This window comes from Macaca nemestrina, chromosome 13 (genome assembly GCF_043159975.1).
Source record: "Macaca nemestrina isolate mMacNem1 chromosome 13, mMacNem.hap1, whole genome shotgun sequence".
Classification (NCBI taxonomy): Eukaryota; Metazoa; Chordata; class Mammalia; order Primates; family Cercopithecidae; genus Macaca; species Macaca nemestrina.
Genome location: NC_092137.1, coordinates 27,089,277 through 27,111,610, shown reverse-complemented (window position 1 = coordinate 27,111,610; position 22,334 = coordinate 27,089,277). Strand labels below are relative to the sequence as shown.

The window sequence follows — 22,334 nt, the reverse complement described above, 5'->3', positions numbered from 1 at the left end:
ACAGACATGTAGAGGATGGGGTGCTGGTGAGTGTTTTAACTGCATTTCCTTAGGTTCTGTATTTGTCTCTTTGGCATCCATAAATCACAGGGCCAACCTAATGTCCAAGGTTATTTACATCTCCCTGCAATCCAGAGCTCATACTCTGAGTCACTTCCTTTCTCTAACTTTCACATTCCAAGCCAGTATCTCCCCTGCCCTAAATCAACCCAGGACCAGGTAACTAGTACCAGTCCCTGTGCCCCAGAGTGCTCTGGGATTATTCAAACTAGGCAGCCCCAAACCACTTCTCCGGCCTTACTGGGAGAAGTACACCCCAGTAAAGGCCTGTACCTTCCCCTCGCTCCTTTCTGCCTCCTGTGTGACACTGGCACTTCCCCCTGTGACTGTGCCTTTTGTTTCTAGGGGAACTGTGAATAACATTAAGCTTTTCTTTCAATGGCAGTGACCTCTTCATGTCCTCACTCAGCCACCTTTGTAAATTAAGACTCAGGAGGCCGGGCGCGGTGGCTCAAGCCTGTAATCCCAGCACTTTGGGAGGCCGAGGCGGGCGGATCACAAGGTCAGGAGATCGAGACCACAGTGAAACCCCGTCTCTACTAAAAATACAAAAAATTAGCCGGGCGCGGTGGCGGGCGCCTGTAGTCCCAGCTACTCAGGAGGCTGAGGCAGGAGAATGGCGGGAACCCGGGAGGCGGAGCTTGCAGTGAGCCGAGATCGCGCCACTGCACTCCAGCCTGGGCAACAGCGTGACACTCCGTCTCAAAAAAAAAAAAAAAAAAAAAAAAAAGACTCAGGCACAAATTAGTAGGATATTCAATGCCTGAAGTGGCCTGGGGCTTAGAGATTGGAGCTGGAGAATTGGTAATCATCGGCATTTAGGTGGTATATTAGTTGGCAGTTTGCTCTAAGAAAGCACTACAAACTGGGTGTCTTAAACCAGGGGTCCCCAACCCCCTCGGCTGCAAATTGGTACTGGTCCATGGCCTGTTAGGAAGCAGGTAGCATAGCAGTAGGCGAGCAGGGTGAGCAAGCATTACCGCCTGAGATCAGTGGTGGAATTAGATTCTCATAGGAGTGCAAACCCTATTGTGAACTGCACACAGGAAGGATCTAGGTTGCGTGCTCCTTATTAAAATCTAATGCCTGATGATCTGAGGTGGAAGTTTCATCTCAAAACCATCCCCCTCACCCCCAACCCTTCTGATATGTGGAAAGATTGTCTTCTCTGAGGCTGGGCACCGTGGCTCACGCCTGTAATGCCCAATCCTTTGAGAGGTCAAGGCAGGCAAATTACCTGAGGTCAGGAGTTCGAGACCAGCCTGGCCAACATGGTGAAACCTCGTCCCTACTAAAAAAAATACAAAAAAATTAAAAATAAAATTTAGCTGGGTGTGGTGGCGCACACCTGTAATCCCAGCTACTCGGGAGGCTGAGACATGAGAATCACTTGAACCTGGGAGCCGGAGGTTGCAGTGAGCTGAGATAGCACCACTGTACTCTAGCTGGGATGACAGAGTGAGACTCTGTCTCAAAAAAAAAAAAAAAAAAAAAAAAAAAAAGATTGTCTTCTCTGAAACTGGTCCCTGGTGCCAAAAAGGTTGGGGACTGTCTTAAACAACAGAGATTTATTGTCTCACACTTCTGGAGACTAGAAGTCAAGATTGAAATATCAGTAGGGTGGGTTCGTTCTGGGAGCCATGAGGAATAATCTATTCCGTGCCTCTCCCCTGGCTTCTGGTGTTTTGCTGGAAATCTTTGGCACTCCCTGACTGGTAGAAGCATCACCCTGATCTCTGTCTTCATCTTCACAAACATCTTAGTGTGTTTGCGCTGCTATAACAAAACCCCACAGACTGGGTCATTTACAAACAACGGAAATTTATGCCTCACAGTTCTGGAGACTAGGAAGTCCAAGATCCAGGCACTGGCAGGTTCGGTGTCTGTGAATGTCTGTGCCTCAGAGATGGTGCATCTGGGTTTCCTCACGTGATGGAAGGGACAGAAAGGCAAGAGAGCAAGAGGGCTGAACTCTCTCAGAAACCTCTTTCATAAAGTCATTAATCCGTTCACGAGGGGAGAGCCTTCATGGTTTCATCATGTCCCAAAAGGCCCTACTTCTTTTTGTTTTTTTTCAGAGGCAGGATATTGCTCTGTCACCAATGTTGGAATACAGTGGCAGGATCACAGCTCACTGTAACCTCAAATTCCTGGACTCAAGGGATCTGCCTGCCTCAGCCTCCCAAATAGCTGGGACTACAGGCATGCACCACCATGCCTAATATTTATTTATTTATTTATTTATTTATTTATTTATTTTTTTTTTTTTTTTTTTTTTGAGACGGAGTCTCACGCTGTTGCCCAGGCTGGAGTGCAGTGGCGCGATCTCGGCTCACTGCAAGCTCCGCCTCCCGGGTTCCCGCCATTCTCCTGCCTCAGCCTCCTGAGTAGCTGGGACTACAGGCGCCCGCCACCGCGCCCGGCTAATTTTTTTTTTTTTTTTTTTGTATTTTTAGTAGAGACGGGGTTTCACTGTGGTCTCGATCTCCTGACCTTGTGATCCGCCCGCCTTGCCTCCCAAAGTGCTGGGATTACAGGCTTGAGCCACCGCGCCCGGCCTATTTATTTATTTACTGTAGAGACATGGTCTCACTATATTGCCCAGACTGGTTGAAAACTCCTGGCCTCAAGAGATCCTCCCACTTCAGCCTCCCAAAGTACTGGGATTACAGGTGCGAGCCACTGTGCCCAGCTTCCTCCTCTTAATATCACCACAATGATGACTAAGTTTCAGCACATGAATTTGGGGGGATATTCAGGCCATAGCAATGTTCTTCCTATATGTGTGTCTGTGTCCACATTTCCTCTTTTGATATGAACACCAGTCATATTGATTAAGGGCCCACCCTACTCCAGTATGAACTCATCTTAATTAATTACATCATTATTTCCAAATAAGATCACAGTCTGAGGTATTGGAAGTCAGGACTTCAACATATAACTTTGTGAAGGACACGAGTCAATGCATAACAGTGATGGGAGCTAGGTGAGCAAATGAGCATATGAGCAGATGGAGAGTGAGGAGACGGCCCGGAGGAGCTCTGATGCTAAAGAAAATGGAGACCTTTTTGAAATGACCAGAGGTAGGAGAGGTGTTGCTGAAACCAGCGGAATCCGTGATCTAAAGAGGCAGTGACTAGCAGTATTTATCACTGGGAGGACAGGATGAGAGTGGGCTTGTCGCTGTGACGACAGTGTCGCTGTGACGACAGTGTCGCTGTGACGGAGTGTCACAAACAACTCAGGAAGAGTTCACCCTGACACCCCAATACATATGCCTCTAACACTCTGCACTGCCAGACCCCTGGGCAGTCAGTCACACGTTGGCCATACCCTGAAGCGCACACTATCATTTATTTTTTATTTATTTATTTATGTTTTGAGACATAAATAAATTTATGTCTTTGTCACCCAGGCTGGAGTGCAGTGGCGCAATCTCGGCTCACTGCAAGCTCCACCTCCCGGGTTCACACCATTCTCCTGCCTCAGCCTCCTGAGCAGCGGGGACTACAGGCGCCTGCCACCACACCCAGCTAATTTTTGTTTTTAGTAGAGACGGGGTTTCACTGTGTTTACCAGGATGGTCTCGATTTCCTGACCTCCTGATCCTGCCACTTCGGCCTCCCAAAGTTCTGGGATTACAGGCGTGAGCCACCGTGCCTGGCCCCTGAAGCCCACACTATCACACGGATGCACAGTCACACAAAATACTCCCTACCGTGTCACAAATTCCTCATACACAGAGCCACACATGCCAGCCACAACTGCACATGCTAATAGTGTTAGGTTCCATTTTGTCACATACGTCTGGGTCCCTCAGGCAGAGAAAGTGGCAACCAAAGCATGACCACAGTTAAACATACTTCTGATGCACACTGGCCTCACTGTCTCTTGGTCTCTCTGTACTCATATGTGTGCACACATCCGCGCACACATACACGCTCACACACGTGCATCCTTACACACGCTCACACGCGCACACACGCACGCTCACAATGTCACGCGTGTGCGCACACGCACACGCACACGAGCACACGCGGACCGCACACGCGCACATGCGCACTCACGCACGCGCGCAATCACACGCACACGCGCGCGCGCAGCCCCTCCCGCCGCGAGCGCGCTGGAGGAGCTGCGAAGGGCCGGGTCCGGCGGGCGGGGCGGCGGTTGGCACTGGCTCCGGACTCTGCCCGGCCAGGGCGGCGGCTCCAGCCGGGAGGGCGACGTGGAGCGGCCACGTGGAGCGGCCCGGGGGAGGCTGGCGGCTGCAGGCGAGGCGCGGGCGGCGCAGCAGCCGGGAGCGCCCACGGAGCTGGACTCCCAGCGCGGCGCGGCGCCACAGCAGGTGGGTGAGACCCCGCCCCGGCCGCCGGAGACCCGAGCCCATCACCGCCAGCCACCGAGGGCCGCGCGGGGGAGGTGGCCTCCAGCCTCTGGTCCAGATTCCGAGAGCGCAGTCCCTCTGCATCCCCTGCGGCTGAGACGCGGCAGGAAGCAGTGGCCCTTGCCCCTGTGTCCCCTGAGGGCAGGTGGAGGAAGGGACTGGAGAGCGAACCTGAGGCTCCTTGGTGTGATGTTGGGGCTTCGCAGTTCCCCAGGCGCTTCCCCCAGCCCCGTATTCCGTGTTCCAGCAGTCCTGGGGGAGGGGCAGCTGGCGGGAGCTTTCCCCCTCTTTCGGCGGGGAAGAAATGGAGCGCTGGGGAGGGCCCGAGGCTGTCGTCCCCTTGGAAGTGGCCGAGGGAACCAGCTCCCGGGCGTGGGCTCTCCTAGTCCTGTAGTCGCTGTCTCCTTTCTTGGGGCATGGGTGCTGGGAGGCACAACGGCGCCACAGGGATAAATTAAGAATTAAGGGAGAGGGCCGGGCGCGGTGGCTCAAGCCTGTAATCCCAGCACTTTGGGAGGCCGAGGCGGGTGGATCACGAGGTCAGGAGATCGAGACTATCCTGGCTAACATGGTGAAACCCCGTCTCTACTAAAAATACAAAAAAAAAACTAGCCGGGCGAGGTGGCGGGCGCCTGTAGTCTCAGCTACTTGGGAGGCTGAGGCGGGAGAATGGCGTGAACCCGGGAGGCGGAGCTTGCAGTGAGCTGAGATCGCGCCACTGCACTCCAGCCTGGGAGACACAGCGAGACTCCGTCTCAAAAAAAAAAAAAAAAAAAAAAAAAGAATTAAGGGAGAGGATTCCACTCAAAATTTTAGTTTCTCAACAGTTCGACTCTACAGGAGATGGAACTGCCGGCCTGTGAGGTGCTAGGTTCCTGTCCTGGAATGATTCAAGCAGAGGCCATTTGACAGGGTTGCTGTGGAAGAAATTTTTGCACTGGATGGGAAGTTACCCAGGATAAACCTGCAGGGCTCCTGCCACGGCCCAGAGGCTCTGAAATACGCCAGCAGCACCTGCTTGGTGCCAGGCACTTACCCTGTTTTCTCATTACAGCCTCCCCAAACCATTAGGAGACAGATACTGTTATCGTCATTTTTAATATGCAGATCCCAGGGTTCACAGAGGTTAAGACACCTGCTTGGGTCCCACGGTGAGCAGTATCAGAGGCAGGATTTGATCAGAGATCTAACCTGTAGGGCGTGCTCTCCTCCCATGCACTGGTGCAAAGGCTTGAAGAACTCTGGGCCCGGAGGGTCATTGTGAATGTGTGAATGCGCATGTGTGACATAGCTTTATTAAATTACATGGCAACTGTTAACAGTTATGGTGGCTTTCATGTGTTTATTAGGGTAATTATGTTCATGCACATTATAGAAAATGGTTAGGGATATTTTTATTGGACAGGCAGTGGTTCAATAACTGTTTTATTTCTCTCACTTACAAAAGCTTTTATTAATGTTTAGAAATGTCTAAGTGTGAACACATCACACTAACCTCATTACACATTACATGAGGTGCCTTAGCCTTTCCTTAAACAATTGAGGTGGGTTACTTGTACTAAAATGTCACAGTTGGAAGCATTACTTAAGAGAACACTGGCCAGGTGCAGTGGCTCATGCCTGTAATCCCAGCATTTTGGGAGGCCAAGGTGAGTAGAACACTTGAGCTCAGGGGTTCGAGAACAGCCTGACCAATGTGGTGAAACCCTGTCTCTACTAAAAAATACAAAAATTAGCCAGGTGTGGTGGTGCACACCTGTAATCCCAGCTACTTAGGAGGCTGAGGCAGGAGAATCGCTTGAGCCTGGGAAGTGGAGACTATAGTGAGTTGATTTTGCACCACTGCACTCCAGCCTGGGTGACAGCGCGAGACTCCATTTCAAAAAGAAAAAGAGAGAATAGGCCTGGCGTGGTGGCTCATGCCTGTAATCCCAACACTTTGGGAGGCCGAGGTGGGTGGATCACCTGAGGTCAGGAGTTCTAGACCAGCCTGGCCAACATGGCAAAACCCCATCTCTACTAAAAATACAAAAATTAGCTGGGCGTGGTGGTACATGCCTGTAATCCCAGCTACTTAGGAGGCTGAGGCAGGAGAATCGCTTGAACCCAGGAGGTGGAGGTTGTGGTGAGCTGAGATCGTTCCATTGCACTCCAGCCTGGGCAGCAGAGTGAGACTGCATCTCAAAAAAAAAAATCTTGGCTTATTGCAACCTCTGCCTCCTGGGTTCAAGTGATTCTCGTGTCTCAGCCTCCCAAGTAGCTGGGATTACAGGCACGTGCCACTGTACCTGGCTAATTTTTGTTTTTTTTTTTTTTTTTTTTTTTTTGAGACGGAGTCTCGCCCTGTCGCCCAGGCTGGAGTGCAGTGGCCAGATCTCAGCTCACTGCAAGCTCCGCCTCCCGGGTTTACGCCATTCTCCTGCCTCAGCCTCCCGAGTAGCTGGGACTACAGGCGCCCGCCACCTCGCCCAGCTAGTTTTTTTTTTTTTTTTTTTTTGAGACAGAGTCTGGCTCTGTCGCCCAGGCTGGAGTGCAGTGACCGGATCTCAGCTCACTGCAAGCTCCGCCTCCCGGGTTTACGCCATTCTCCTGCCTCAGCCTCCTGAGTAGCTGGGACTACAGGCGCTCGCCACCTTGCCCAGCTAGTTTTTTGTATTTTTTAGTAGAGACGGGGTTTCACCGTGTTAGCCAGGATGGTCTCGATCTCCTGACCTCGTGATCCGTCCGTCTCGGCCTCCCAAAGTGCTGGGATTACAGGCTTGAGCCACCGCGCCTGGCCTAATTTTTGTATTTTTAATAGAGATGGGGTTTCACCACGTTGGCCAGACTGGTCTCAAACTCCTGACTTCAGGTAATCCTTTCACCTTGGCCTCCTAAAATGCTGGGATTACAGGTGTGAACCACCACGCCCGGCCTTTTTTTTTTTATTTATTTAATGACATCTTGCTGTCATCCAGGCTGGAGTGCAGTGGTGTAATTATAGCTTACTGCAGCCTTGAACTCCTGGGCTCAAGTGATCCTCCTGCATCAGCCTCCCAAGTAGCTGGGACCATAGATATGAGCCACCATGCTGTATAATTAAAAAACAATTTTTTTCTTTTTTTGTAGAGATGGAGTCTCATTTTGCTGCTCAGGCTGGTCTGAAACTCCTGGCTTCAAGCAATCCTTTTGCCTTGGCCTGCAAAATACTGGGATTACAGGCGTGAGCCACTGTACTCAGCCCAGTCACTTGTATTTTTGAGGTGGACTACAACCGAATGCTAAGGTTGTCAGGAGGGCCCAGAACATTCCAGATTGAGGGTGGAACAGGTTGGGCAAAAGCACTGAAAAAAGTGAAAGTGGAAAGTATTTTAGGAGACTCCAATAACTCCTTTGTTTGAAGCAGAGTGCTATCCTAATGCAGCACTGGAAGATGAGTCAACAGTAACTTGATATCTGATTGTAGAAGGCCTTGAATGCCCAGGTGAAGATTCTGGACTGTAGTAGAAATAGGGAGCCATTGAAGGTTCTAGAGCAGTGGAATTCTAGCAAAGGAAGATTTATCTGATGTGGGTATGGAGGGTTCTTTAAGTGGAGAAAATACCAGAGACAGGGATAACATTAAAAAGCTTCTATATTAGTTTGTGCAAGAAGTAATTCATTATCCGTTTAATGTTCACTGTAACCCTGTGAGGTAAATATTATCTCCAATATGCAGATAAGGTAACCGAAGTTTAGTGAGAATAATTAATTTACCCAAGGTCACAGGACAGTCAGTGGTGGAGCATGGTTTAAAAGTAGATCTGGCTGGTTCCAAAGCTCTGTTTTCTGTCCATTAAACAATACTGAAGAGTTAAATATATGAGGGGTACATAGGACCAGGAAGAGGAGAGTGCTAGTCATTCACGGGGTAGGACTCAGGACCAGGTGCATAATTTGCAGGGCTCGGTGCAAAAATGATTGAGAGTTTCAAGATAGTGACAACAGAGCATTAGCCTAAGCACAAGGCCCCTCTGAGAGCAGGGACCTTGTGACTGCACAGGACGCACACCCATGAAGCCAGCCCTTACATGGTTGGTCTTCCAATTACTATGGCAGTTTAACAAACCACCTCAAAATATAGTGGCTTAAAAGGATAATGGGCCTGGCCTGGTAGCTCATGCATATAATCCCAGCACTTTGGAAGGCTGAGGCAGGAGGATTGCTTGAGCCAGGGGGTTTCCGATCAGCCTGGGCAACCTTGTGAAACCCTGTCAAAAAAAAAAAAAAAAGCCGGGCGCGGTGGCTCAAGCCTGTAATCCCAGCACTTTGGGAGGCTGAGACGGGCGGATCACAAGGTCAGGAGATCGAGACCATCCTGGCTAACACGGTGAAACCCCGTCTCTACTAAAAAATACAAAAAGCTAGCCGGGCGAGGTGGTGGGCGCCTGTAGTCCCAGCTACTCGGGAGGCTGAGGCAGGAGAATGGCGTGAACCCGGGAAGCGGAGCTTGCAGTGAGCTGAGATCCGGCCACTGCACTCCAGCCCGGGTGACAGAGCGAGACTCCGTCTAAAAAAAAAAAAAAAAAAAAAAAGATAACGTTGACATCGACTTTGCACGTGAGTGCAGGCTGTGGAGACAAGCACATTTCTACTGCATTCAGTGTTGGCGGGGGCAGCTCAGAGGCTGGGGTTAGAATCTGGAGCTTAGCTCTCTCCCCTGTCTGCTTATTGGGCTGGGAAGATTTGAGCTGGAGGCTTCTCAGGTATCTCCGTTTCTAGGTGGGTTCTCCACACTGTCTCTTCCGTCGGGTGGCTTCAGGGATGCCAGGTTCCTTCCATGATGGCTCAAGGTTCCAGAGGTGCATGTCTGTGTGTCAAGTGAGGGGGAGAACCACAACCAGGCATAAGCTAGGTCACTTATTACCTGGACTTGGAAGTCATGTAAGCATCATTTCAGCAACTCATTAGAAGCCAGTCACTAAGACCAGATCATACACAAGGGGAGGCGAGTTAAACTCCAAGTTTTGTGGGAAGGAATGTCAAAGAATGTGAAGACAGATTTTTTAAGTGGCGTAATGAGTGACAGGATGAGTGGATCTGAGGGGTGCTTCCCCTTGAGGCCTGAGCGGCTCCCCGCAAAGTCATCCTTTGGAGTTCACAGACATCCTCCTTTAAAAGGCATCTGAGGGCCAGGTGCGGTGGCTTATGCCAATAATCCCAGCACTTTGGGAGGCCGAGGAAGGCGGATTACGAGGTCAGGAGATCGAGACCATCCTGGCCAACATGGTGAAACCCCGTCCCTACTAAAAATACAAAAATTAGCTGGGTGTGGTGGCATATACCTGTAGTCCCAGCTACTTGGGAGGCTGAGGCAGGAGAATTGGTTGAACCTGGGAGACGGAAGTTGCAGTGAGCCGATATCATGCCACTGCACTCCAGCCTGGTGACGGAGCGAGACTCCGTCAAAAAAAAAAAAAAGGCACCTGCTAGTGCGTAAGATCATGTGAAGCCTGGATGATGAGTTTTGACAGCTCTGAGGGGTTTAAATTACTCCAGTGCCTCCTGTTGGCATGGGTCCTAGAAGTAAGCAAAAGGGGTGGAGAAAGCAATTTGAGAGGAGCCAGGTGGGAAGGGGGTGTGTGAAGCCACTGGGGCCGTGCAGATGAACTCTTGGAAGGAAAAAGGCCTCATTGTAGATCAGGCACTGCACTTTACACATCGTGTCTCATTCATTAAACCCTCACCGCAGCCCTGCCAGAGGTGCTCTCCTCAGCCCCGCATTACAGATGGAGAACCTGAAGCACAGAAAAGCCGCACAGCCAGTGGGCTGTGGAGCCCTGATTTGAACACAGGCAGCCTGAGGTCAGGGCCCATGCCCCCCAACTTTGGGCCGTACCACCTATTCCATACCAATTCTGTGTTTCGCTTGTTTTAACATTTGTATCTTTTCTGACTTACATATTTGCAAGCTTTAGGGGGAAAAAGAAAAAGTAATTCGACCTTAAGCGATTAGCTTAGTGATAAGAGAGTGCCCCACATATGGCAGGTGTTCAATAAATATTAAAGAAACTAATATTTATCCTTATTCTACAAACTTATATCTAACTTGCCTTCCCTGTGGATGCTTGCCCTCTGGTCTTTGTCATGTGGCAGCTGCTGGTGCTTTCTGTGGTATTCTCTGTGGCACCCAGGCCAGGGGGCCAGACCTTCTGGCGTTCTCCTGGCCAACTGGCTCTCTCAGCCGTTAGGCACCCCTCCTTCCACCTTAGAGACTGGAACCCTCAGCTGACCTCAGCCCCCTTCTTCAAACCAGCAGCACTCTAGATACAAAGAACTGGGAGAGGCAGCCCGCTCTCTGCCCATTCACCCAGACCCCCCTCAGCTGCTGCTTCCTCACCTCTCAGGCACCCTGTAGGCAGGGCCTTCTCTCTAACCTTCCCGGAAACAAGGCACTCATCTCTGCAGCTCCTAGACCTCCATTCAGCACCCATGGGGTTTCTAGGGAGATTTCTGTCTTCTACTCCCTGCTGAGGCCCAGGTGGTGGAACCTCACCCTTCTGGGGGCCTGGGAAGCCTCCACACACTAGCTGCAATTCCTTCAGTTCTCTGTCACTTGTCTCCTCGAACTTGATTTACGGTATCTTTCATGACACAGAAGTTTAAACTTTTGATATACTCAAATCTGCTCATTTTTTCCTTTTAAACTTTCTGAGTTGATTTATTATATGTAATGGTTCTACAGCATAATATGGTTTGTTTAGCCATTGCCTAAATGTTAGACATTCAGGTTGCTTACATTTGTTTGACTAATATTAATAGCACAGCTATACATATCTTTGTAATTTCTTTTCTGTTTATATTCTTACATGGAATCCCCAAGACAATATTGTTGGGTCAGAGTTTTAGGAAATTAATACACATTTCCAGACTGCCCTCTAAAAACATTTCAGGTTTATAGTTCCAGAAGCAGTAAAGGTTCATACTCACTGATTCAGTTTCCTTAGTGATTGTAAGACTATCAAAGCTTGTTATTTCTTTTTGCATCAGTTTTGCTATTAAGTTTTTCTAGGAAATTGGCCATATCCTCTAAATTTTCAAATCTCTGCTGTTTCTTATGTCCCTATTTTCGTTCTTGATATTGTTTGTGCCTTTTCATTTTTTTTTTTTTTTTAGTCTTTGGTTTGTTTTTACTTTTTTCTGAAGTGGGGTCTCACTCTGTCACCCAGGCTGGAGTACAGCAGCACAATCACAGCTCACTGCAGTCTCAACCTCCTGGCTCAAGTCATCCTTCACGTCAGCTTCCCAAGTAGCTAGGACTACAGGCATGCACCACCAAGCCCAGCTACTTTTTTTAAATTAATTTTTTGTAGAGATGGGGGTCTCACTATGTTGCCCAAGCTGGTCTCCAACTTCTCAACTCAAGCAATCCTTCTGCCTCAGCCTCCTGAAGTGCTAGGATTACAGGTGTGAACCACAACACCTGGCTCTCTTTGTTCCTAATTGAAATTGCCAAAGGCTTGTCTATTTTACTAGGCTTTTCATTTGTTTCTTTGTGTATATGTATTTTATTGTAGTAGTCTTTTTAAAGAAACAACCTTGTTTGACTCTGGTGCTCCTCTTTATTGTGTTTTTAATTTCTGCTATTATTTCATTTATTTTAATTTCTTTAAGTGTAGTCTCGTTTACTAGTGGTTTTTTTTTGTTTGTTTTTGAGTTTTGTGTGCATGTGTGTGTGTGTGTTTTTTTAGAGATAGAGTCTGGCTCTGTCACCGAGGCCGGAGTGTAGTGGTACAATCGCAGCTTACTACTGCCTCAATCTCCCGGGTTCAAATGTTCCTCCCACCTCAGCCTCCCCAGTAGTTGGGACTACAGATGTATGCCACCACACCCAGCTAATTTTTTTTTTTTAAATTATTTTCTGTAGACTCAGGGTGTCACTGATTTGCCCAGGTTGGTCTCAAACTCCTGGGACCCAAGTGATCCTCCCACCTCGGCCTCCCAAAGTGTTGCAATTACAGACATTAGCCATGCACCCAGCCTTTACTTTTTATTTCTTCCTTTTCCTCTTTTCCTGCTTTTATTTCTTCTTTTTCCTCTTTTCCTGCCTTTCTTTGATTTCATTTTTTAAAATTCCATTCTTTTTTTCTACTGGTTTGAGGCTATACATTCCAGTTCTGATTTTTTAGTGGTTATCCTTAAACTTTTAACATGCATAATTTTTTTCTTTTCTTTTTTGAGACGGGGTCTTGTTCTGTTGCCCAGGCTGGAGTGCAATGGTGCAATCTTGGCTCACCGCAACCTCTGCTTCCTGGGTTCAAGCGATTATCCTGCCTCAGCCACCCGAGTAGCTGGGATTACAGGCATGCACCACCTTGCCCGGCTAATTTTGTATTTTTAGTAGAGACGGGGTTTCTCCATGTTGGTCAGGCTGGTCTTGAACCCCCAGCTTCAGGTGATCTGCCCGACTCGGCCTCCCAGAGTGCTGGAATTATAGGCGTGAATCACTGTGCCCAGCCTTAACATGCATATTTAACAAAGTTCATCAATATGTCTACTCTCTTCCCAAACAACCATCTTTGCTTTACATGACATTGTCCAATATTGTAGTTCAGACCAGCTTTTTTACCTCGTATATTAACATAATTATCATTGTTTAGCAGTCTATGTTTATTTAGATTTAGCCACATACTTTCTGATTTCTTTGCTCCACGTGTTTTCTTGCATTTCAAACCTTTTTTTTTTTTTTTTTTTAAGACAGGGTCTTGCTCTGTTGCCTAGGCTAGATGACAGTGGTGTGATCACAGCTCACTGCAGCCTTCATCTCCTGGGCTCAAGCAATCCTCCCACCTCAGCTTCCTGAGTAGCTGGGACTACAGGCACACGCCACCATGCCTGGCTAATTTTTTCCTATTTTTTGTAGAAATGGAGTCTCACTATATTGCCCAGGCTGGTTTGAACTCCTGGACTCAGGAGATCCTCCCATCTCAGCCTCCCAAAGTGCTAGGATTACAGGTGTGAACCCATATCCAGCCGAATTTCCTTTAATGAAGGAATGTTGGTGGCAAATTCTCTAAGTTATTTGTCTAAAATTGTTTTTACAAGGTAGGAGGATTGCTTACACCTAAGACCAGCCTGGGCAAGAAAGTGAGACCCTGTCCTACCAAAAAGAAAAAAAAAAGGCTGAGCATGGTGGCACATTCATGTCGTCCCAGCTACTTGTGAGGCAGGGGTGGGAGAATTGCTATGATCCTGCCACGAGTTCCAGCCTGGGCAACAGAGTGAGACCCTGTCTCTAAATAAATAAATAAATAATTTTGCTTCACTTCATTCTGCAAGATAATTTTGCTGAGAATAGAATTCTAGAATATCAATTTTCTCCCCTCTCTGAACACATTAAAATACTATATTACTGTATTTGGGCATCGTTGTTGATGTCAAGAAATCAGCTATTAGTGGTGGCTCAAGCCTGTAATCCCAGCACTTTGGGAGGCCGAGACGGGCGGATCACGAGGTCAGGAGATCAAGACCATCCTGGCTAACACGGTGAAACCCCGTCTCTACTAAAAAGTACAAAAAACTAGCCGGGCGAGGTGGCGGGCGCCTGTAGTCCCAGCTACTCGGGAGGCTGAGGCAGGAGAATGGCGGGAACCCGGGAGGCGGAGCTTGCAGTGAGCTGAGATCTGGCCACTGCACCCCAGCCTGGGCGACAGAGCAAGACTCCGTCTCAAAAAAAAAAAAAAAAAAAAAAAAAAAGAAATCAGCTATTAGTCCAATTACTTTTCCTATGAGATGAGTTGTCTTTTCTTTCTGACTGCTTTTACAATTTGTTTTTTCTTGAGTATTCTTTTTTTGAACAATAGGTCTAGGTGAGAATTTCTGTTTATTTAATCTGCATTAAATTGTTGGGCTTCCTGGATTGGCATAGTCCAGTGTTTTGCAACCTACTGGAAAAATATCAGCTATTGTTTCTTCAAATACTGCTTCTTTCCAGTTGTATCTCTTATCTCCTCCATCCTCCATGCCACTTAACCTCTGTTTTACATTTTCTATGTCTTTGACTCAATGAACTGCACTCTGGATAATTTATTCAGATCTATTTTCCAGTTCATTAACTCTCATATCAGTTGTGTCTAATCAATTTAACTCACCCATTGCATTTTTATTTTTATTTATTTTTTATTTTATTTTATTTTTTTAAGACAGAGTCTCACTCTGTCACTCAGGCTGGAGCACAGTGGGGCGATCTTGTCTCACTGCAACATCCGCCTCCTGGGTTCAAGCAATTCTCCTGCCTCAGCCTCCTGAGTAGCTGGGATTACAGGCTCGTGCCACCAAGCCCAGCTAACTTGTGTATTTTTAGTAGAGACAGAGTTTCACCATGTTGGCCAGGCTGGTCACCCATTGCATTTTTAAAATCAATCTTTTATTTCTAAAAGTTATATTTGTTTCCTCTTCAAATCTACTTGGTCATTTTTATGCTCTCTTCTTTCTTTCTTTTTTTCTTTGAGATGGAGTCTCGCTCTGTCACCCAGGCTGGAGTGCAGTGGCCGGATCTCAGCTCACTGCAAGCTCCGCTTCCCGGGTTTACACCATTCTCCTGCCTCAGCCTCCCGAGTAGCTGGGACTACAGGCTCCCACCACCTCGCCTGGCTAGGTTTTTTGTATTTTTTAGTAGAGACGGGGTTTCACCGTGTTAGCCAGGATGGTCACGATCTCCTGACCTTGTGATCTGCCCGTCTCGGCCTCCCAAAGTGCTGGGATTACAGGCTTGAGCCACCACGCCTGGCCTCTTTTTTTTTTTTTTTTTTTTTTTTTGAGATGGAGTCTTGCTCTGTGGCCCAGGCTGGATTGCAGTGGTGTGATCTCGGCTCACTGCAACCTCCACCTCCCAGGTTCAAGTGATTCTTCTGCCTCAGCCTCCCAAGTAGCTGGGATAACAGGTGCCCACCACCACGCCTGGCAATTTTTTGTATTTTTAGTAGAGACGGGGTTTCACCGTGTTGGCCAGGATGGTCTCGATCTCCTGACCTCGTGATCCACCCGCCTTGGCCTCCTAAAGTGTGGGGATTACAGGCGTAAGCCACCACGCCCAGCCTCTTTTCTTTTTTTTAACACACTGTTGCTGGCTGGAAAACTCTCTTATTTCTTCCTCATAGTTTCAAGCTTCCCTTTAATTTCTAAAAACGTGTGAACTATATCTGCTGTATATTCTGTGAATAACAATTCCAACACAGTTTTTCCAAGTCTACTTTTCCCTGCTATTGTTTTGCTGGCTCTTACTCACAGTGTCTTATTTCCTTGTATGTTTATAACGTTTTGGCTGTGAGTTCATATTCCTGGAAACTTTACCCATGGAAATTCTTTGAGGCCTGGATTAGAGTTGAGTTCCTCCAGAGATGGATGTTTTCCTCTCTCAGTCATCTGGGGGTGCCATCAACCAGGTTGCACTTCAAAATACGTTACCTACTTTAGATATTCTGAACCATACAGGTAGCATTAATAATTCTGGCTTCAAACCCACATTAGAGGGCAGGCACAGTGGTTCATGCCTGTAATCCCAGCACTTTGGGAGACTGAGGCGGGAGGATCACCTGAGATCAGGAGTTCGAGACCAGCCTGGCCAACATGGCGAAATCCCATCTCTAGTAAAAATACAAAAAAATTAGCCAGGCATGGTGGCGGGTGCCTTTAGTCCCAGATACTCGGGAGGCTGAGGCAGGAAAATCGCTTGAGCCCGGGAGGTGGAGGTTGCAGTGAGCTGATACCACACCACAGCACTCCAGCCTGGGAGACAGAGTGAGTGAGACTCCGTCTCAAAAAACAAAAACAAAAAACCCACATTAGATCAGGCTTGTTATAGATTGTCAGGGAGAGTTTTTTTTTTTTTCTCCCTTCCACCCAGCACCAAAACCAAGAAAGGCAAAATTCTTTGCTGCCTTTCTTCATGACAAATTTATTTTTTGTTCATGTTCAGAGTATAGGTGTTTGGAATCCCAGCTTTACATAGGGAATCTCCTGTTAGTCTCTGCATATCAGGTGGGCCCAGGCTTCACCTCTGGTCTCCTTTCCAGCATAAGTGCTCTGACAGGCAGCTCAAGTTCACCTGGGTCGGGTTTGGCAGATACTGCTAAGGCAAAAGCTGATGTCAAGCTCACTTTCACCCCAGATTACTGTTTTCACTGCACATTTGTACTGTTGAGGATTTCTTGCCAACCCAGTGCTTTTGAAAAGATACTTTCTATTTTTATCCAGCTCAGTGGTTACTTTCATTGGGATGTTTACTGTCACACTCCCAGAAGTGGAGGTCTGAATGTTCTCTAGTCCATCCTTTTTCTGGGCTGTGTCCCTTTAAGGGTTTCATGTTGCTATAGCGATCTCAGTTCCAATAGCCTACTTTCAACGGGCCCAGGACCTTGTTTTCTCTTCCAGGCACAACGACTAAAACCCTAGGATTTATGTTGCCAGCTGATGTTGGTGAACACCTTTAGGGCAGCGGTGGCTTCAGCATCTTTTTTTGGTCACTGGGGCATATAGACACCAACAAATTATGTATATTCACTTTATCCGTTGGGACCAGTTGTATGCATAGAAAAATGAAGACAGGCCAGGTGCGGTGCCTCACGCCTGTAATCCCAGCACTTTGGGAAGCCCAGGCAGGCAGATCACCTGAGGACAGGTGTTCAGGACCAGCCTAACCAACATGGTGAAACCCCATCTCTACTAAAAATACAAACATTAGCCAGGTGTGGTGGCACGTGCCTGTAATCCCAGCTACTCGGGAGGCTGAGGCAGGAGAATCTCTTGAACCTGGGAGGCAGAGGTTGCAGTGAGCTAAGATCACGCCACTGCACTCCAACCTGGGTGACAGAGCAGGACTCCTTCTCAAAAAAAAAAAAAAAAAAAAAGAAAGAAAGAAAGAAAAGAAAAAGGAAGACAGGTTCTGTGACTCTAGGTAGCTTCATCGTCTTGTGGACTTCCATGTTTAACTGGTTTTCCCTTAAATTAGCTTAAAAAGGCAGAATTTTTGTTTATCTTCCCATTAGCCAGGTGCTCACCTGCTCTACCCCTCATCTCTTAGGAAATGGAAGTCCACTCTGGCAGTGGTTCTGAACCTTATTAGGGTCATCGGATGCTTGTAGAATCTGCCCAAAGCTATGAACCGTCCTCTAGGAAAACCCAGTGCCAGCCAGATGGGGATGTTCCTGATCCGCTGCTAGACCGTCAGGCGTCTGACGATTTTTCTTTCTAGAGATGGGCTTGGGGTCTGGGGCCTTGGCTTTGGTGGGCTTCTGCTTCCTCAGGAACTCACATTACCTGTACCTACCCTGGGACTCATCAGAAAGCTTTAGGCTCTGTTTGATTGGTCCATTCTATCCTTGACTGTTTTCATATAGTCAAGTGGTTGATTTTGCCAATGGGCCTAAGCCATGTCAGTCTAAGGGGAAGTTTTTGTTTTTTCCTTTATAGTGGGTCTGATTTTCCTAACTGCATTTAGCAAATAGCAGTTCCTGGGGCCACTATTGGTCTGGCCCTGATTTATTGTGTTTTCAGTTTGTACTTGAGTTTCAACCTATTTCAAGAAGTCTGTGCCTCTTTTGATTTGTTCTTCAGTGGGTTTTTAATAAACACAAGCAGTCCATTTATCTTTTTGCCTGTGTTTAAGTCTTGGTCTTTCTGTGACTCCCTGCATTTCTAACCTGGCCTTTTTCTTAAACTGTCTGCACTCCTTTCCATCTGTAACATGAATGGGCTGAAGGAGTTCAGACATGCTTGCGCTGCACTTTTCTGGGCACCTCGGCAGCTGGTGGGGAGCAAGGGAATGGGCCGTGGGGTGGGGATGCGCCCCCCAGCTCTGCTTCCGCCACAGCAGGCCTGCCTTTATGTGCTTTATATACGAGAACTGGGGTGACATTTATTTTGAGCACGGTTCCATGGGGGGATCCCTGCTGTCTGTGTGTGAGTTTTCCCTGAGCAGGAGTCCTATCTTGTGGGGCGCAGGTGGAAGCAGGGAGAAAAGGCGCTTGTGTCTAACTCAGCCCATCTCTGACACGGTGGCAGATGCCCCTTTCCCCCAACCCCTGATTCTCTTCCTTGTTCCAGTTCCAGGAAGGATGTTACCTTTGATGATGAGAGTGGTAATCCTGCTGCTGCTCCCCGCGGGTCAGGCTGCCCCAAAGGATGGAGTCACAAGGTAACAGGGTTATGAGAACAGGGCTGGGAGGAGGGAGAGTCTCTAGAGAATCCAAGGGTGTGGTGGGCCCTCCGGGAGGCAGGAGACTAGGGTGTAGGTTCCCTGATCTCTGTATCTCTCCGCCACCAGCCTCCTGTCTTGTGCCTGTCAGAGTGCCACAAAGTGGGCATTCAGTATATGCTTGCTGGACCCATTTGGAATCAGGGAACTCAGCTCCAGTGTGTCATGCAGCACAGGGAAGAAGCTATGGCACCAGGGCAGTGGGGGCTGCAGTTGTTTGTTTGTTGTTTTTTTGTTTTGAGACTGAGTCTCACTCTGTCGCCCAGGGTGGAGTGCAGTGGCATGATCTCAGCTCACTACGACCTCCACCTCCCGGGTTCAAGCAATTCTTCTGCCTCAGCCTCCCAAGTAGCTGGGACTACAGGTGCCCACCACCACGCCGGGCTAATTTTTGTGTTTTTAGTAGAGACGGGGTTTCACTATATTGGCCAGGCTGATCTCGAACTCCTGACCTTGTGATACACCTGCCTCAGCCTCCCGAAGTGCTGGGATTACAGGCATGAGCCACCGTGCCCGGCCTGCAGTTTTGTTATCAAGACCTTAAGGTGGGCCGGGTGTGGTGGCTCACAACTGTAATCCCAGCACTTTGGGAGGCCAAGGCAGACAGATCACCTGAGGTCAGGAGTTTGAGACCAGCCGGGCCAACGTGGTGAAACCCCATCTCTACAGAAATAAAAAAAAATTAGCCGGGCATGGTGGTACATGTCTGTAATCTCAGCTACTGAGGAGGCTGAGGCAAGAGAATAGCTTGAACCTGGGAGGTGAAGGTTGCAGTGAGCCAAGATCAAGCCTCTGCACTCAGCCGGGGTGACAGAGCGAGACTCCATCTCAAAAAGAACAAAAAAAGACCTTATGGTGGGAACACCAAAGAAGTAGAGATCATTAGCATGTCATTTCTATGTTATCTGAATACTTTCTGAAGGTTTTATTTATAAATACTGTGCAATGGGTATGCTGGGTAGGAGGGGAAACAGCCACAGAACAGCCACAAGGGCTGGTAGCCGTGACAAAAGTCGCTGCAACCCCTGCCAGCTCTCTGGCATCACAGGTCTGGATTGACTTGGGCAAACAGTTAACCCAGTCCAGAATTAGGAGCACATTTGGAGCTTGAAGGACTGACAAAGAGATCCTGAGCAGCTTGAAACCGCAGAACCAACAGATATATCCTGTCCTTGAAAAAGTATAGGTCAATTTTATGTCATGGAGCAAACTGGGTCTATATAAAACTGAGCAGTGCCATCGGGCTCCACTAGAGACCTGCCCCTCGGCTCCCAGCATCGAAGGGGAGGGGTGCCGTGACCCATGTTGTCCTGCCACTCACTGGGCTGTTTTCTTGAATCTCTAACTTGTGTCTAGTAGGTGTGGCCTCATCTGCCTTTACCTAACCAGATGTTTTTATTTGGGTTTTCATTTAAAGTCTAAGGCAGCCAGCTGCAAAAACAGAGTCTGAGGGAGTTAAGGATTTGGTTCCAAGGAGACCAGAAGAGCCTACTCCCTACAAGGTTTTTGGAATTTTGGGGGTAACTCCCTTTCGGTCTGGGGAGAGAACTCTGCCAGGAGATTGGAAGGCAGAAGGTTGACAGGCTGGGCCCTCAGGGAGGCTCTCTCCAAGGGTGGTCCTCCCCTTCCTCCTCCAGGCCAGACTCTGAAATGCAGCATCAGCTCCTGCCCAACCCCTTCCAGCCAGGCCGGGAGCAGCTCGGGTGAGTAGGCTGAGCTGGGGGTGCTTTCAGGGAGACGACCAGGCCCGGGGCTGCAGACTCACCTCTCCCGGGCTGATTCTCCACTTTTCTGACAGACTTCTGCAGAGCTACCTAAAGGGACTAGAAAGGACAGAAGTGCAGCCGGAGCATCTGAGCCGGGAGCAGGGTGAGGGGCTGGGCTGATGGGGCCAGGGACGGGAGGCTCTGGGCAGCCAGATCTGGGACTGACCTCGGCTGCCCCATTGACTCCTGCCTTCTCCACCTCCCCAGGCACCTCTTCTAATCCAGCTTCTCTTCTCTAGTTCTCCTCTACCTCTTTGCCCTCCATGACTATGACCAGAGTGGACAGCTGGATGGCCTGGAGCTGTTGTCCATGTTGACAGCTGCTCTGGCCCCTGGAGCTGCCAACTCTCCTACCACCAACCCGGTAAGCTCTGCTGGATGGAGATCCCCCATAAAGGAGACCCAGTGCTTTGGGGTTTTGGTCTTTCTCATCATAACTCTTTTGGTGAATCCTCTGTAAAAGGAGGGCTCAGAGCTTACACGGCAGGGATGCAAGGGTGGGTTGGGGAGGGTCAGGACCCCTGGGGAACATCCCTGTCACTGGAGACCCCACAGTGACTCTGCTTCCACAGGTGATCTTGATAGTGGACAAAGTGCTCGAGACCCAGGACCTGAATGGGGATGGGCTCATGACCCCTGCTGAGCTCATCAACTTCCCGGGAGAGGCCCCCAGTCACGTGGAGCCCGGAGAGCCCCTTGCTCCATCTCCTCAGGAGCCACAAGCTGTTGGGAGGCAGTCCCTGTTAGCTAAAAGCCCATTAAGACAAGAAACACAGGAAGCCCCAGGTCCCAGAGAAGAAGCAAAGGGCCAGGTAGAGGCCAGAAGGGAGTCTTTGGATCCTGTCCAAGAGCCTGGGGGCCAGGCAGAGGCTGAAGGAGATGTTCCGGGGCCCAGAGGGGAAGCTGGGGGCCAGGCAGAGGCCAGGGAGAATGGAGAGGAGGCCAAGGAACTTCCAGGGGAAACACTGGAGTCTAAGAACATCTCAAATGAGTTTGAGGTGCACATTGTTCAACTGGAGAATGATGAGATCTAGATCTCGAAGATACAGGTACCCCACGATGTCTCAGTTTCAGAACATAAGCCCTGAAGCGGGCAGGGGAATGTACGCTGGGACATGGACCACCTCTGTGCCCCCTGTCTGGTCCCAGTAGGTATCAGGTCTTTCTGTGCAACTCAGGGAGACCCTAAGTTAAGGGGCAGATTGCCAATAAAGAACTGAATGAATTCATCCCCCCGGGCCACCTCTCTACCCGTCCAGCCTGCCCAGACCCTCTTAGGGGAACAGGGGATTGGGGACACCGAAAGGACAGGGATGCCGCCTTCCCAGTGTTTCTGGGCCTCACGGTGCTCCGGCAGCAGACCGCATGGTGCCAGCCATGGCCAGCTGCAGAGGACCCAGTGAGGGAAGCTCAGTCTATCCCTGAGCCCCAAACACTCTCTGGTTCCCCCTCAGCTGGTGTTCAGATACCCCATGCTCTCCTGCAGCTCAGGGCAGGTGGCCCTATCACCCTGTATCTGCCCCCACCCCCAGTAATGTTAATCATCACTAAAACTTTCTGAGAGCCTCGTACACATCAGGCATCATGTTGGGCATTATATATATTACATGATTTTATCCTCGCAATAATTCTGTAGCCAGGCAGAATTGGCTCCATTTGACAGATGAAGAAATTGAGGCGGATTGTGTTAAGCGCTGTACCCTAAGGTGACATGCAGCTAATTAAATGGCAGATTTGAATCTAGGTCTGTCTGACTCTAAAGCCCTTTACCTTATGTGCTCTTTACATTATAAGGCCTTATCCACTCTATATTGGAGTTGGCCCCAATTCCAATATGTGTTCCAGATCCGACCTCCCTGAGGACAACACTCTATCTTGGGTCACATTTGTGGCTGAGGCATCCCCTTAATTC

General features: G+C 48.9%; 1 protein-coding gene across 4 annotated transcripts; it reads left to right on the top strand.

The window, feature by feature from the left end:
• The first annotated feature begins 4,124 nt into the window (after positions 1 to 4,124).
• LOC105479766 (cell growth regulator with EF-hand domain 1) lies at positions 4,125 to 22,165 on the top strand. Of its 4 annotated transcripts, none has more exons than XM_011738006.2 (6): positions 4,125 to 4,405; positions 18,506 to 18,596; positions 20,294 to 20,359; positions 20,455 to 20,525; positions 20,662 to 20,786; positions 20,995 to 22,165. In XM_011738006.2, the coding sequence occupies exons 2-6, from the start codon at positions 18,517 to 18,519 to the stop codon at positions 21,454 to 21,456; spliced, it is 804 nt and encodes a 267-aa protein (XP_011736308.1). In that variant the 5' UTR covers positions 4,125 to 4,405; positions 18,506 to 18,516; the 3' UTR covers positions 21,457 to 22,165. The 4 variants fall into 4 exon arrangements, with proteins under 4 accessions (XP_011736308.1, XP_011736311.1, XP_070932516.1 ...); XM_011738007.3 differs by lacking the exon at positions 4,125 to 4,405 and adding an exon at positions 16,838 to 17,013; XM_011738009.2 differs by lacking the exon at positions 20,455 to 20,525 and having other exon boundaries at positions 4,126 to 4,405.
• The last annotated feature ends 169 nt before the right edge of the window (positions 22,166 to 22,334 follow it).

What these genes read in the sequence shown, in the direction of transcription:
- LOC105479766 (XM_011738006.2), top strand. Translation starts at nt 18,517, where the DNA reads ATGTTACCTTTGATGATGAGAGTGGTAATCCTGCTGCTGCTCCCCGCG. An exon ending in CCAGGCCGGGAGCAGCTCGG is followed by an intron (nt 20,360 to 20,454) that starts GTGAGTAGGCTG and finishes CTTTTCTGACAG; the next exon opens with ACTTCTGCAGAGCTACCTAA. An exon ending in GCATCTGAGCCGGGAGCAGG is followed by an intron (nt 20,526 to 20,661) that starts GTGAGGGGCTGG and finishes TCTCTTCTCTAG; the next exon opens with TTCTCCTCTACCTCTTTGCC.